Source organism: Ichthyophthirius multifiliis, assembly GCF_000220395.1.
Source record: "Ichthyophthirius multifiliis unplaced genomic scaffold scaff_1120509251099, whole genome shotgun sequence".
NCBI classification, from domain to species: domain Eukaryota; phylum Ciliophora; class Oligohymenophorea; order Hymenostomatida; genus Ichthyophthirius; species Ichthyophthirius multifiliis.
Window position 1 is genome coordinate 1 of NW_004086204.1, and position 14,397 is coordinate 14,397.

The 14,397-nt window shown below is 14.3% G+C and overlaps 4 protein-coding genes across 4 annotated transcripts, besides 26 other annotated features; all 4 read left to right on the forward strand. All coding sequences in view use genetic code 6, as the record gives it.

The window, feature by feature from the left end:
• Positions 1-45: 45 nt before the first annotated feature.
• Positions 46-224: a microsatellite.
• A 27-nt stretch (positions 225-251) lies between these two features.
• Positions 252-326: a microsatellite.
• A 100-nt stretch (positions 327-426) lies between these two features.
• Positions 427-460: a microsatellite.
• A 250-nt stretch (positions 461-710) lies between these two features.
• Positions 711-753: a microsatellite.
• A 66-nt stretch (positions 754-819) lies between these two features.
• Positions 820-923: a microsatellite.
• Positions 924-1,320: 397 nt separating this feature from the next.
• Positions 1,321-1,358: a microsatellite.
• Positions 1,359-2,107: 749 nt separating this feature from the next.
• Positions 2,108-3,507, forward strand: IMG5_141430 (protein kinase domain protein; the record flags this gene model as incomplete). The annotated part of the gene is made up of 3 exons (XM_004031308.1): positions 2,108-2,847; positions 2,904-3,250; positions 3,296-3,507. The coding sequence occupies 3 exons, from the start codon at positions 2,108-2,110 to the stop codon at positions 3,505-3,507; spliced, it is 1,299 nt and encodes a 432-aa protein (XP_004031356.1).
• Positions 2,228-2,269: a microsatellite.
• Positions 2,515-2,569: a microsatellite.
• A 1,161-nt stretch (positions 3,508-4,668) lies between the features above and the next one.
• Positions 4,669-5,267, forward strand: IMG5_141440 (protein phosphatase 2c, putative; the record flags this gene model as incomplete). Its single annotated transcript, XM_004031309.1, has 2 exons — positions 4,669-5,115; positions 5,187-5,267. The coding sequence occupies 2 exons, from the start codon at positions 4,669-4,671 to the stop codon at positions 5,265-5,267; spliced, it is 528 nt and encodes a 175-aa protein (XP_004031357.1).
• Positions 5,268-5,594: 327 nt separating this feature from the next.
• Positions 5,595-5,645: a microsatellite.
• Positions 5,646-5,681: 36 nt separating this feature from the next.
• Positions 5,682-5,731: a microsatellite.
• A 51-nt stretch (positions 5,732-5,782) lies between these two features.
• Positions 5,783-5,823: a microsatellite.
• Positions 5,824-6,886: 1,063 nt separating this feature from the next.
• Positions 6,887-6,925: a microsatellite.
• A 106-nt stretch (positions 6,926-7,031) lies between these two features.
• Positions 7,032-7,079: a microsatellite.
• A 34-nt stretch (positions 7,080-7,113) lies between these two features.
• Positions 7,114-7,139: a microsatellite.
• Positions 7,140-7,250: 111 nt separating this feature from the next.
• Positions 7,251-7,312: a microsatellite.
• A 144-nt stretch (positions 7,313-7,456) lies between these two features.
• Positions 7,457-7,506: a microsatellite.
• Positions 7,462-7,505: a microsatellite.
• A 187-nt stretch (positions 7,507-7,693) lies between the features above and the next one.
• IMG5_141450 (protein kinase domain protein) lies at positions 7,694-9,708 on the forward strand (the record flags this gene model as incomplete). The annotated part of the gene is made up of 4 exons (XM_004031310.1): positions 7,694-8,231; positions 8,277-8,583; positions 9,618-9,670; positions 9,701-9,708. The coding sequence occupies exons 1-4, from the start codon at positions 7,985-7,987 to the stop codon at positions 9,706-9,708; spliced, it is 615 nt and encodes a 204-aa protein (XP_004031358.1). The 5' UTR covers positions 7,694-7,984.
• Positions 8,045-8,080: a microsatellite.
• Positions 9,474-9,526: a microsatellite.
• Positions 9,709-12,568: 2,860 nt separating the features above from the next.
• Positions 12,569-12,614: a microsatellite.
• Positions 12,615-12,809: 195 nt separating this feature from the next.
• Positions 12,810-12,870: a microsatellite.
• Positions 12,826-12,904: a microsatellite.
• Positions 12,864-13,462, forward strand: IMG5_141460 (hypothetical protein). Its single transcript, XM_004031311.1, has one exon. The coding sequence runs from the start codon at positions 12,910-12,912 to the stop codon at positions 13,357-13,359; it is 450 nt and encodes a 149-aa protein (XP_004031359.1). The 5' UTR covers positions 12,864-12,909; the 3' UTR covers positions 13,360-13,462.
• Positions 13,463-13,497: 35 nt separating this feature from the next.
• Positions 13,498-13,544: a microsatellite.
• Positions 13,545-13,564: 20 nt separating this feature from the next.
• Positions 13,565-13,620: a microsatellite.
• A 166-nt stretch (positions 13,621-13,786) lies between these two features.
• Positions 13,787-13,843: a microsatellite.
• A 509-nt stretch (positions 13,844-14,352) lies between these two features.
• Positions 14,353-14,397: a microsatellite.

Sequence of the window (14,397 nt, forward strand, 5' to 3'; positions counted from 1 at the left end):
TTATAAATATAAATATTTAAAAAAAAAAAAAAAAATATGTGTATTTATATATATAATAAAAAATATATAAATATATATATATATAAATTTAAATATTTTTATATATATATATATATATATTTATATATATATATATATATATAAATCTATTTATACATATTTTATATTATTATATAAGATATAATAAATAATAAAATAATAATATATTTTATATATATATATATTTTTCTATATAAATAATAAAAAAAAGTATTTATTTTATTTACATTTTTTTTTTGAATTTATTTTATTACATTTTTTTTTTTTTATTTATTTATTTGACATTTATATATTATTTGTTTGTTGTACATTTTATAATTTTTTTAATATATTCATTTATTATAATTTTTTTTTTTACCATTTTAAATTATCAAAATAAGTTTTGCTTATTTTTATATTTTTTATATAATTTTTATATATTATAATCATATTAACAAAATAAAATATAAAAGAATACACATTTATGCTTAAAGTTAATTAAATATTTATGATAGAATATTTTATATCTAGTAAAATTATATAATAAAACAAATATTATATTAAAAATAAATGATTTATTTTAATTTAACCTTGTTAATATAATTATATATGCAATAGAATTATTATATTTTTCTTTAAAAATAAAAAATATTTATTTTTTCTTTAAATTATATTTATTTAAGTTTAAATATATATTAAAGAAAAAAATATTAAAAATAAATATATTATAAATAATTATTATATGTTTAATAATATAGTATTAATAAAAAATTTTATAAAAAATTTTTAATTACAAATTAAATATATATAAAAATATTAATATATAAATATATAAATATATAATATATATTTATATATATTTATATATATATATTTATCTATATCTATATCTTTATATATTATATTTTCTAATTTATTTATTTTTATATAGATATTAATCATAAAATAATATAAAAATAATTTATTTTTATAAGTATGAGTGATAATTTCAATTATATTTCTTAAAATTTTTTTCTTTTAATTAAAAATTATATAATATAATATAATAATTTTTTATTAAATATGAATCTAATTTAATTAATAAATAAATATAATCTAAAATATATATTTAAAAAAAAAAATTATTTTTAAAGATTTATAAAAATTTTTAAGATTAATTTAATATAAAATATAAAGATTATAAAAAAAAAAATAAGATAATATTTTTTAATAATTATTTCTCTAATATATATGTAAATTTGTATAAATATTTGTATTTTTTTTTATTAATTTTTATAAAATAGGTTATATTTTAATAAATTTTATATATATATATATTTATATATATTTATATATATATAAATTTTAATGCTTATAATCTATTTAATATTTAATATTTTTGTTTTAAATTATATTATTTATATATTTTTTTTTCAAAAAAAAATACTAAATATAAAAACAAAAACAAAAAACTATTATTATTATTTAATATGATAATAAATAGCTAACACTAGAATGTATTTGATATAAGTAATCAATTTTATTAAAATATAGATAATAAACTATTATTTTTACAAAAACAAATAATACAGGAAATCGAAAAATAAGTAACTAATAAAGAATAAAAGGATCTACAAATAATTAGACTACAAGTTTTTAAAAATATTTATGTTAAAAAAAGCAGAATAATATGGATGCAATTTTAATTGATAAACTAAAAAAAATAAATCAATAATAAATGAGGAAAATAAATAGACAAATAACCTTAAATGCGTATAAATCTGATAATTAAGAGGTTTTTTAAAACTAAGATGATAATGAAAATTTCGAATATAAGAAATAGGGAAACATGATACAAAGTTTTTCAAATGTATAAACAAAAATATATGAGAATAATTTAATAAGTAGAAATATTAATAGACCTTAAACATCTTAATAAAGATAAATTTATAAAACAAAGATAGAGAAGATGAATATATGTGATAATATAATATAAGATTGTTAGAATGTATTAAAATAAAATAATTTATATTCCAAAATATTATCAAGTTAAAATTTAAAATAATTAGATTAATTGCATTATATAGATAATTTTTTTTAATTAGAAAAGATGAATCAAAATAAAGAAAATAATTAAAATATTTAATAGAATCAAAATGAAAAAAATAAAAAATTTCATTTCAAAAGACGTTTTACTGATAATAAAGTTCACTAAAAAACAAATTCTAATATAATTAATAATACTAATAATAATAATTTGAATAATAATAATTATTTTTCTAAAGATACGAATAAATTGCATTAAATAACAAAGGCTTATATATAAAATAAATTATAAATAAATAAAAAATAAAATTAAACAGAAAAAAATGCACTTTTTTTAGAATAATATTAACAATCATCTTAAAAAATAAAGGAAAATACATTAATTTCAAATAAAAAATTATAAAGTTCAGAAAATTATAAAAAACAAGAAAATATTTAATATAATAGCAATTATTAAATTAGTAATAACAGTAATAATAATAATAATTATAATAATAATAATAATAATAATAATAATAATTAATAAGTAAATACAATAAACCAATATGAAATAAAGGATATAATAGGTAAGGGAAGTTATGCAATAGTAAAATTAGTAATAGAAAAGTAAACTAATATAAAATATGCATTAAAAGTATATGATAAATTTAAACTTTTAGATCCTTAAAAAAAGCAGAATGTAAAACGCGAGATAGAGATTTTGAAGTCTTTAAATCATAAAAATATTATTAAATTATTTAAAATTTTTAATACTAAAAATGATGTTAACCTTTTAATGGAATTTATTTCTTAAAATACTTTAAGGTTTTTTTATTTTTAATTAAAAATAAAATAATAGTAAATATAATTTTATTAAAAAGATAATATATAAGAAATTTAAATGGAAATATTGTTGAAGAAAAAAATGCGAAAATTATTTTAAAATAACTGGTTTAAGCTATATAATATATGCATGAATAATGTATTGTACATAGAGACATTAAACTTGATAATGTAATGATAGACAGTAATTAATAAGTTAAATTAATTGACTTTGGATTTGCTATTAAAATCGAAAATGATAAAAAATTGAATATTTTTTGTGGTACTCCAAGCTATATGGCACCTGAATTAACAAGGAAATGTGAATATTATGGAAAGCCAGCTGATGTGTGGAGTTTAGGAATTATTTTGTATTTACTTTTGTGCGGAAAGTTTCCTTTCACAGGTTTTCTGTTTGTTTTTTAATTTTATTTTTATTTCTTTCAATTAGGAAAAGATGATGAAGAATTATTTAGAAAAATATAAGCTGGAAACTTTTATATTACTAATAATTTAAGTAATGCTTCTATTTAATTAATTAAAAAGTTACTAAAAGTTAATCCTAATGAAAGATACAAAGCTAAAGATGTATATATTATTTATATTTTAAAATATGAAAAAAAATATAAATAGATAATTGATGATTTGTGGTTTTAAATTTGAAAATATAATATCTTATATAATAAAAAAAATATATATATTCAAAAAAAAAAAATATATATATTCTATTTTTCCTTTTATAATTATAAAAAATATAATATAATTATGATTTTATAATATTTTTTATAAATAAATTATATATATAATCCATCCATTTTAGCAAATATAAATAAATAATTGATTTTCTGTTATTTTATTTAAAAAATATAAGAACCTATATTAATTTTATTAAATATAAAATTGTTAATAAAAAAAAAAGAATGATAAAAAAATATAATTAAAGAATCAATTTATTAAAATGGTTAACTTTTTTATTTTTATAATATATTTACTATTATAATTATCATTTAATATTTAAAAATTATATATATAAAGTATTTATTTTATTTTCAAATAACAAATAATGTATAAATATTTATTAAAATTCGAATGTTATACTTATTATGTCATTATAATATTATATTAATTTCTTTTAAAATCTTATATATTATAATTATAATAACGCCACAAAAAAAAAATATATAAAAAGTTATTTTAAATTAAAAAAAAATATTTATAATTGATTATAATTTTCTTAAATTATATAAATAAAAATTAATTTTTAATAAAAATTTATATATTATAAAAAAAAAAACTGATATTATTTAAAAATTAAAAGTATTTTTTCATATAATTACATGCTAATTATAATTAATAAGTTTTTTATTATATAATTTTATAATATTACATAAATAATAATATTTGTAAATTTATTAAATATAATATAATTAATAATATTAAATTAAAATTATATTCGAATTAATATTTTTATAATAATAACTTAATATTAATGTAAAAAAGATATTAGTTCCAAATATTACTACTTTTTATTATAAAAATACTTGAGTAAAATAAATGTAAATAATATTTATTTTAAAATATTAATTTAATTAAAAAAAAATATTTAATAATTTATAAAAATCTATAAAAAAGGCGTTTAATCTATAAAAAAATATAAAAAATAATACTACTACAATAAATATATATAATATTTAAAACAAACAAACAAAACTTAAAATAAAAAAAATGTTCAATAAAATATAAAAACATTAACCTTTAAGTAATATAAGTCAAATAAAATAGTACGCAATTTTTTCCGATCCAAACATTATTTATAAACAATAAATGGAAGATGCACATTTTTTTAAAGAAATAAATTCAAATGAATTTATTTTTGGAATTTTAGACGGTCATAATGGCCAATAAATTACTTAATATGTAGTTGAAAACTTACCATAAATATTAACAGAAAAATTAATAAAAAATCCTAATAAAGATATATCAGAAATATTAATTAAAGTATTTGAAGAAATGTCATAATTAATATATGAAAATATACCTGAATAAGCATAAGAAACTGGCACTACATGTACTGTATGTGTTCTTAGAAATGAAAATAATTAAAAAGTCTTATATAGTGCTAACTTAGGAGACTCCAAGGCTATATTATATACTAATGATTAATCATTTTAATTAACTATTGATCATAGAGCAAGTAAGGATGAAGAAATTTAAAGAATAAAAAAATTTGGAGGTTATGTAAGTATGGGAAGAATTTAAGGTATTTTAGAAGTAAGTAGAAGTTTTGGAGATTTAAAATTTCAATAAAATGGTTTTATTTCTATTATTCCTTCCATAAATAGAATTATTTTGGAAAACAATATGGATTAAAAATATCATATTGTGGTTGCTTCAGATGGACTATGGGATTATGTATAAGATGAGAATATAAAAGATGTTGTTTTTAAAGATTTTTCGAATTGTAAAAATGTGGCGAAAAATCTCGTTTATTAATCAAAATGTTAAAATTCTAAAGATAATATATGTGTTTTATCGGTTTTTGTTAATTTTTTAGATAATAGTAGATAAAATATATTGGGGTGAATTTTTTTTTTTTATTTTGTAAAAAAGAAATTAAAAATATACATTATATAATTTTTATTTAGTTTTTAATAAAAATAACATATATTTAATAAAATTTATTAATATTTAATTTATTTATTACTATTTTTTTAAAAAAAAGGAAATGAATTTTATTTATTAGTGATATAAAAAAAAAAAAAAACTTTTATTTTAATAAAACAAAAAAAAATTTTTTTTTATTATGAAATTAATATATAAAGATTAAATTTTTATTTATATATTAATTTATAAATATAATAATAATTATATATATATTATTTTAAATGAAAAAATATTATAAATATTATATTTTTCATTGAAAATTATAAAATTTGACTTTATAATAATAATTGTATATTTTATAATATAAATGTATATATTTTTTATTTAAAACCAACAAATTCATTCATATAATCATATAATATTTAATATCTTGATATTTGAATATTTATTTTCCTTTTTTAAAATTCTTTAAAATAATTATTTAAATATTTTATTAATCATTATCCGAATATATTTTAAAACTTTTTTTTTTTTCTATTTAATTATTAAATAAAATGTATAACATTTTATATTTTATTACTCATATCATAAAAGCATTGAAATATTTTCATATTAATAGAATAAAATTTAATTGTATAAAAATTTGAGAAAATAGTATTTATTTTATTAACTTATTAATATATTAGTATCTAATTTCTCAAACAATTTAAAAACGTAAAATTTAATGAAAAATTAATATATAAAAAAAAAAAAATATTATAATTTTCCAGAAATTAATATTATTTGTTTATACTTAAGATAAATTTAGATTGATAAATTTATAAATTACAAAAAAATATTGAAAATTTATTTTTCATAAAGGGGATACGAAATTCTATTTAAAACATCAAAATTAATATAATATTATAATTATATAAATAATCAAAAAAATCTTAATAAAGTACTAACAAGTACGAACAAAAACAATAATAACATATCCATACATTATTTATATAATTATTTAAATTATATACTTTTTATTTTTTTATAAATATTATTAAAAGGTTTTAATATATTTAATTTCCCTAAAAAAATTAAAATTAAAGTTATTTAGAATGATTTTAGTTGTAGAATATTTAGGTTCTAATATAAATATTTTAAAAATTATTTCTGTTTTCAATCAAAAACTACTTAAATTATATCCAAAACTCGAATCTTATCTTTGATGAAAAATACCTTATCTCTGTATATATTTCATATTCTAATAATTTCCATAAGTGCAAAAAGAGATAATTATCATAAAAATTAATTATATCTAATAAAAATGTAATATTAATTAAGTAAATACCATTTTATAACAAAATAATTTCTAATTTACAAATTATATTATATATTTATAAAAGTAAATCAGAATAATAATAAAAAAAATACAAACTAATGTAAAGTTAATAATATTGAATTTTATTAATTTTATATGTTTATAATTTTATCTTTTTATCTTTAATTAATAAATTAAAAAATTAATATATTTAAATATTATTTTATAATTTTAATTTCCAGATTTTCTTAAAATTTATTTATTAAAGATTTAAAAATTTCTATTATTTTTTTAATTTGATTTTATAATATTTTTTTTGATTTTATTTATAATAATATAAACAATTATTTATAAATATTTTTTTTAAAAAAAAAATAAAATAAAAAAATAAAATTAATTATATAGAAATATAAATAGACAATAGTATTATAATAAGATAAATATAAAAAATAAAAAAAAGATATATTAATATTTTAAATTTTTATATTATATAATTTAATATTTGATATATATTTAGATATATATATAAATAAAAATATATAAAAATATATATATTTATATATATATTTTTTTTCTATATTTTAATTAATAATTATTTTTTATTAATTTTTTTTAAAAAATAATATTATCTTTATTTTTAAATACTAATTTTATATATTATAAATAATTGCATTTAAAAATTTTTATATAATATAAAAAAAAACATTTACATTAATATATTTTTTATTATTTAATATTTTTTTTTCAATTTAATTTTTTTTCTGAATAATAAATAATATTTAATTATAAAATCTTTATAATAATAATGTAATTTAAAAAATATAATTTTTTTATTTTTTAATACAAAATTAATATTGAATTTTATAAAAATATAATAAATAGAATGAAAATTAATATTTAATAAATTATATTAAAAAATATTAATTTTTATTAAATAATAATTTATAATTATACAATATAAATATAATAACATTAAAAACTAAATTTTAACTAGAATAAAATGGGATAAGTTTGCTAAAAATTATGTAGTACCGAAAAGTGTAGTGATCTTAAAGATTTATATGCTTAAAAAAAAAATCTAGAAATAAGTTCCCCCTTATTAAATTCATCTCCATTTATAAATTCTCCAACAACAAAATAAATAAGTATAAATGATTTTGAAAAACTTGACTAATTAGGAGATGGTGCATTTGGTGATGTTATTTTAGTAAAAAAAAAAGCAACAATAAAATATACGCAATGAAAATCGTAAAAAAAGATAAAATAATAGCCCGTAATTTTATGGGAAAAATGAATTGTGAAAAAAAAGTACTTTTAGAAAACAAAAGTCCTTTTTTAGTAAGTTTAAGATACGCCTTTTAATCATAAAATAAGCTTTATTTAGTTATGGAATATTGTTCAGGAGGTGACCTTTATTTTTATTTGAAAAAATATACTCGTTTTTCTATCTAAACTGCAAAATTTATTGGCGCAGAAGTACTTCTAGGTATTTTTTTTATTTTTAAAAAAAAAATAGTAAAAAAAAAACAAGGTTTATATTATTTACACCATGATATGAAGATTGTATATAGAGATTTAAAACCTGAAAATATTCTATTAACATCTAATGGACATATAAAAATTTCTGATTTTGGACTAGGAAAACAACTTAAAAATGAAGATGATTTAACTTATACTTTTATAGGGACTTAAGAGTATATAGCACCAGAAATGATTCTTAATTAAATTAATTAAAATGAACATGGATATACTCAGAAATGCGATATATGGGCTTTTGGGATTTTCTTATATGAATTAATACATGGTAGACCTCCTTTTATACATCCGATGAGAAATTGGTAGTTTATTATGAAATAAATTTTGGATAACAATATTTAGTTTAGTAAATATTTCGATGAAAGTTCGTAAGATTTAATTAAACAATGTATGAATAATGATCCTTTGAAAAGGCCAGGATGGGAATAAATAAAAAAGCATGAATTTTTTAATAATATTGATTGGGGGTTAGTTAAATAGAGAAAATATGAGAGTTAGTTAAAGTAGTTTATTTAAGATAAAAATAACAAGAAATAATCATTAAATGCGGAATCTATTATGGAAACTTATTAGATAGGAAATGGTAAAAAATTTGATGGATTTACGTATGATCCTAATGATGATAATATAAATAATAATAATGAAAAAAGTTAGAGAAATAGCGATAATTTTTAAAAAAATAAAATTAATAAATATGAAGGTTAATGATGAATTTAAATAATTTTTTCTCTTTTTATATGAACTTTATTCATTTTATATATATTAGTTTTTTAAATTAATTTAATTTATTGTTTTTTATATATATAAAATATTTCTCATTTTTGATATTGTTTTATATTTTTTAAAGCTTAATTTATTATTTTTTTAAAAAGAAAAAATTAAAATATATATTTATGCATATTTTTTTTTTCTATTTATCTTATCTTTTGTTTGTTTGATTTAAGAAAATTAAATATTTATTCTCTTTTTGTTAAAAATTGTATATAAACCTCACTTTATTTAAATGATTGGATAAAAAATATAAATAATATATAAAAGGAATACATAATTTATATTTATTTTTAGTTTTAAATAACTCTTTTTCATAACAAAATTTTTTAAGTCTACTAAATTTATGGATTATATGTTAAATAAATATATTTTAAGAAAATCAAAATAAAAAAATTTATATAAATTATATAAAATATCTAATAAAAAATATTTATTATTATAAATAAAATTTATATTTATTTAAAAAAAATTTTAAATATAATTATATTAATTATTATAATTTATTTAAAAAAAAAAAATTAAAAATAAAATACAAAATATATATATATTTATTTATATTTATAAGTAAAAATAAATATCATAATATTTTTAAAGTTAAAATAATTCTTGAACTTAAAGGTAAAATATTTAAATTATTCTAATTAATAGTAAGATGATCGATTCCAAAAATTACATTATTATTAATAAAATCCTAATATTTTTAATCTTATTTATAAATAAATTAAAAATTATCTACATTAATTTATTTCCATAAATTTTCTAAACACATATGTGTTGAAAAATGCGAAAGAACAAGTTTTTTCGTATTTAATTAAAACGCGAATTTTATAACTTCAGAAAAATACGAATGATTTTTTTCAAAAGCACTTTTTATTTATTAATCTGAAAAAGTGCATTCATGTATTAAACAATCTATATTTTTTAAAAATCTCATTTATTATTTTTACTAAACCAAAGCTTTACAATCGCCCAAAAAAGCTATTTTTTTCCCATTTTTTCCTTAAATGAAAATTCCACAGGATTAATTACAATGATAAACAGGGAAAATTTATAAATCTTATATTCCTATTTTTTAAATTAATTTCCAAAAGTTATCTTTTATGACTTTTTTTGAAGTTTTTTTATCATAGTCGTCTTCATATTAATCTTCAAACTCATCTATATAATCGAAATCTTCGATTACTTTACTTGCTCTGCATTTTTTATATTAAAAATTATTTTCAAAAAGACATACTTCTTCGTGAAATAAAAAATAAGCGTTCAATTTTTAAATTTTCTCATCAAATTTTTACAAATACCTCAAAAAGTTTTTCGGTCCAATTACAAAAACAGGATTTTTTTGTTTAATTTATGATAAAAACTCCAAAAGTCCTAAATGATGATCTGAATGGTGATGAGAAACAAAAACAAATTTAATTTTTTATAATTTTTCCTAAATAATTTTCTCATTAAAATTGTATTATTTCTAAAATTATAAAAAAGTACTACCACCGCAATCTAATAGAATACTATTTTCTTCATCTAAACTAATCAAATAACTTGAAACATTTCTATTTTCTGTACAATTAGAACTACTTGTCCCCAAAATGATAATTTCAGGATATTTTTCCAAATTTTATTTTTAATTTTTTTCTATATCAAAAATAAGGTTTTTAATTATTTCCAAGTTTTTATATTTCTCGATTATTTTTGAATTTTCTTGTGTATATTTACATTTACTTTATGTCCATTTTAGATTCATTTCTTCGTCTATAAATAGATTATGGTTTCTTTTATAAAGGAATACATTTTTAATTTTAAAAAAGGGTGAATTTTCGAAAAAAGAATAGTTTTATTAATTATTCCACGCAAGTAAATTTTAGTGATCAAAATAGGGATAAAAATAAGGAAAAAGTTGATAAATATTCTACTATTTTTGGAAATAGAGAGGTAAATAATTCTAAACAAAATCTTTTTATTCATTTTAGGAGTATTTTTTGGCCAAAAAAATATGCTTTTTTTAATCCAAAGACTCCACAAATTATACATAAGGATTTTTTTCTAAAATTTAAGAAGGTCCTAAATGAAAAATCAAAGAAGTTTTTTCGAATAAAAGACTTTTTTATTAAAAATATTCAGATAAGAGAAAACTTTATAAAACTTCGTCTTTTTAAATATCCAGAATTAAAAAATTCACCTCATAAGGTTTTTTATAGAAATCTTTTAATTAAAATTCATTACCTTCTATATTTATTTTTCCTTTATTTCTTATTTCACTTTACTTTTCTAAGGGTATTTTTTCCTTAATTAATTCAAAATCTAACAATGTAACATTTTTTATCATTACATGGTACTAAATATGTGAATTATTTTGTTTGTCCTTTAATATAATTGGAGTTATTTTCACATTTTCGTCTTCATATGTATTTTTATTATTAATATTTAAACTATCATATGCTATATTTAATTCTTTTGGCTTATATCTTTTCTACATAAACTCTACTATATTATCATTTCTAATTGTTTTTATTAATAAATCATCTAACTGTTCCTATGTACGAACCCCTATATATTTTTTAAAAGGAGGCTTTTATATTTCAAATGAGGCTGCACTTAATTTGTAAAATTTAAGGCCTAAACAATATTTTAATTCTGGGAAATAATCTAACATTTTATTACATCCAAATAATTGTAAATTTTACATATTTGAGTATTTTCTATAAACATATATATATAAATATAAAATTTAAATTTTTATTACTTATTATCTATATTTAATAAAAAATCAAATAATCCACTCATCGATTCAGGATTAAATTATGTGTAGAATATACGGCCTTGCTTTTCAAATTATATGTTATTAAAACGCCAGTCTTTGTGGATATTAGGGGGAGTGTTTACGAAATACGAAACATGGCTTGTTGCTGTTTTACAGTTAAAATATATAAGAGGATACTTTTAATTGTCTATGTTTTTTATAATTCTTAAAAAATAATACATAGTTTTTTTATTTTATTTTTAATTATTTTATTATATATTTAGCTTTAGTTTAAAATTACACATTTTTTTATATATATTTATTTAAATAAAAACTTTCAAATAAACAATATAAAAGGCACCCTCCTTTTTATAAATAGTAAATTGTTATTTTTTGTACTATGTCTTATTTGAAAATTATTTTTAAATTAAATAAACAAAAAATATATATTTTTCATTTAACATTCATAATATTTATTTTAAAATATATAGAATGTATTTTATTGTATAATTTGATATACATTTTATTTATTTAATGCGTATATTTATATTTAATTGATTTTTTGGATTTTTTTTGATTCGATACATGCTTTTTAAAATTTAAACTTATAAAATAAACGTATTAATTGAATTTATTATAAATATTTTTAATAAGGTTTTTAGAATAAATAAATTAAATTCGTTCATAATTTTTAGGTTTTTTTTTCAAATATAAATTCCATTTTAAATAAAAAAAAATATCAAAAAAAAAATAACTTTATTATTTATTTAATATAATATAAATTATATTAATTAAAATTATAATATTTAAATTTATAATTAATTATATTTGATTGTATTCAGCATAATTTTATTTATTTTAATATTTTTCTTTTTAAATTAGGAAATAATAAATTAGCTATCTTATATATAATTTTTACTTTTAATATGTAAAAAACTCTTTTAAATTGATGAATAATATTTTTATTAATAAAAAATATATTAAAAAATTAAAAATACTAAAATAATAATGACCATAAAAAAAAAAAATCAATTAAAAAATTTTATAAAAAAAATTAATAAAAATTAATTATAAAAAAAATAAAAATATAAATATTATCAAAAAAAGTAAAAATACAAAAATGCATTCATATTGCAGTCCAGCAAAATCATATACACCCTATTTAAGACGTTCATCAGTATCTACATCTTATTTAACAAGAAATCCTTATATAACAACTTAATCATTTAGTGTTCTAAGCCCACCTCCTTTAAGACAAGAATGGACCGAATATTAGCCTGTTGAAAAAAAATATATTTCATATGTTCCTGAAGTAAAAGTCGACTATAAGCCAGTTGAAAGGGTATATAAAGACTATGTGGAAATTAAACATGTTACAAATTATGAACCTGTAAAAAGATTAGAAAAAAGAACATAATATGTCAAGGTTAACAATTACGATGAATATATTGATTACGTTCCAAGATAATATTCTTATATTTCAAAAAGCCCAAATCCAATTAATTTGAGAGAATCTAGATATATCAGTAATAGATAAATTGGAAGTTATATACCTTATAAAAATATTTGATTATTATATTAATTATTTAATTTTGTTTAGTTATTTATTAGCTTTTTTGTTTTGTTATATTTTTTTATTTTTATTGCAATATTTTGATTGATTGATTTTTTTAATTTTTTAATTTTTTTTTTTAAATAGTTAGTTATTAAATTAATAATAATTAAAAAAATATATATGATAAAAAAAAATTATATTTGAAAAACAATTAAAATATTTATAAAAAATTTTTATTATTTAAAGTAAATATTTATATTATAAATAAATTTTATAAAAATAATAAATATAAAATTTTTTTATTATATTAGAAAATTATAATTAATTAGGTAATTAATATTAAAAATAATAAAAGAATAATTCATTTTTTTAAATATATTATTATATAAAAATTTTATATTAAAATGAATAATATAATTTTTTTTTTTATAATTATATCATAAATATATTTATAATTAAAAATAATAAATTTAAATTTAAAAATAATATATTAATATTTTTTTTAATGATTACATATATAATATATTTATTATTTAAATAAAATAACATATACATAAAAAAAATTAATTAAATTTAATTTTAATATTTATCATTAAAACTATATAAAAAAATTAAAATAAATGAGTATATAAGTAAATAATAAATAATTGTTAGAGAAACCTTATTATAATATACACAAAAAAAATATTATGTTAATATGGTTTAATAAAAGTTTAATAAACTTATTTTTTTGTTAATTTATTTAAATTAAATTAAATTTTTTTATTATAAATGGGACAGCACACACATATAAGTATTATAAAATAAATAATTACATTAAAATATGAAACTCTATAAAAGACAAGGGATTAAATAAAAATTAAATTAGTGGGACATATAATATAATTTATAATCATGAATTCGCATATTAAATATTAAATATTATTACTATTTTATTATAGCTGTTAATTTTCAAAATAATTAATAATGGAAAAAAATTATTTAATAAAATATACATTTAATATGAATTATATATATATATATATATATATATATATATATATATATATATAT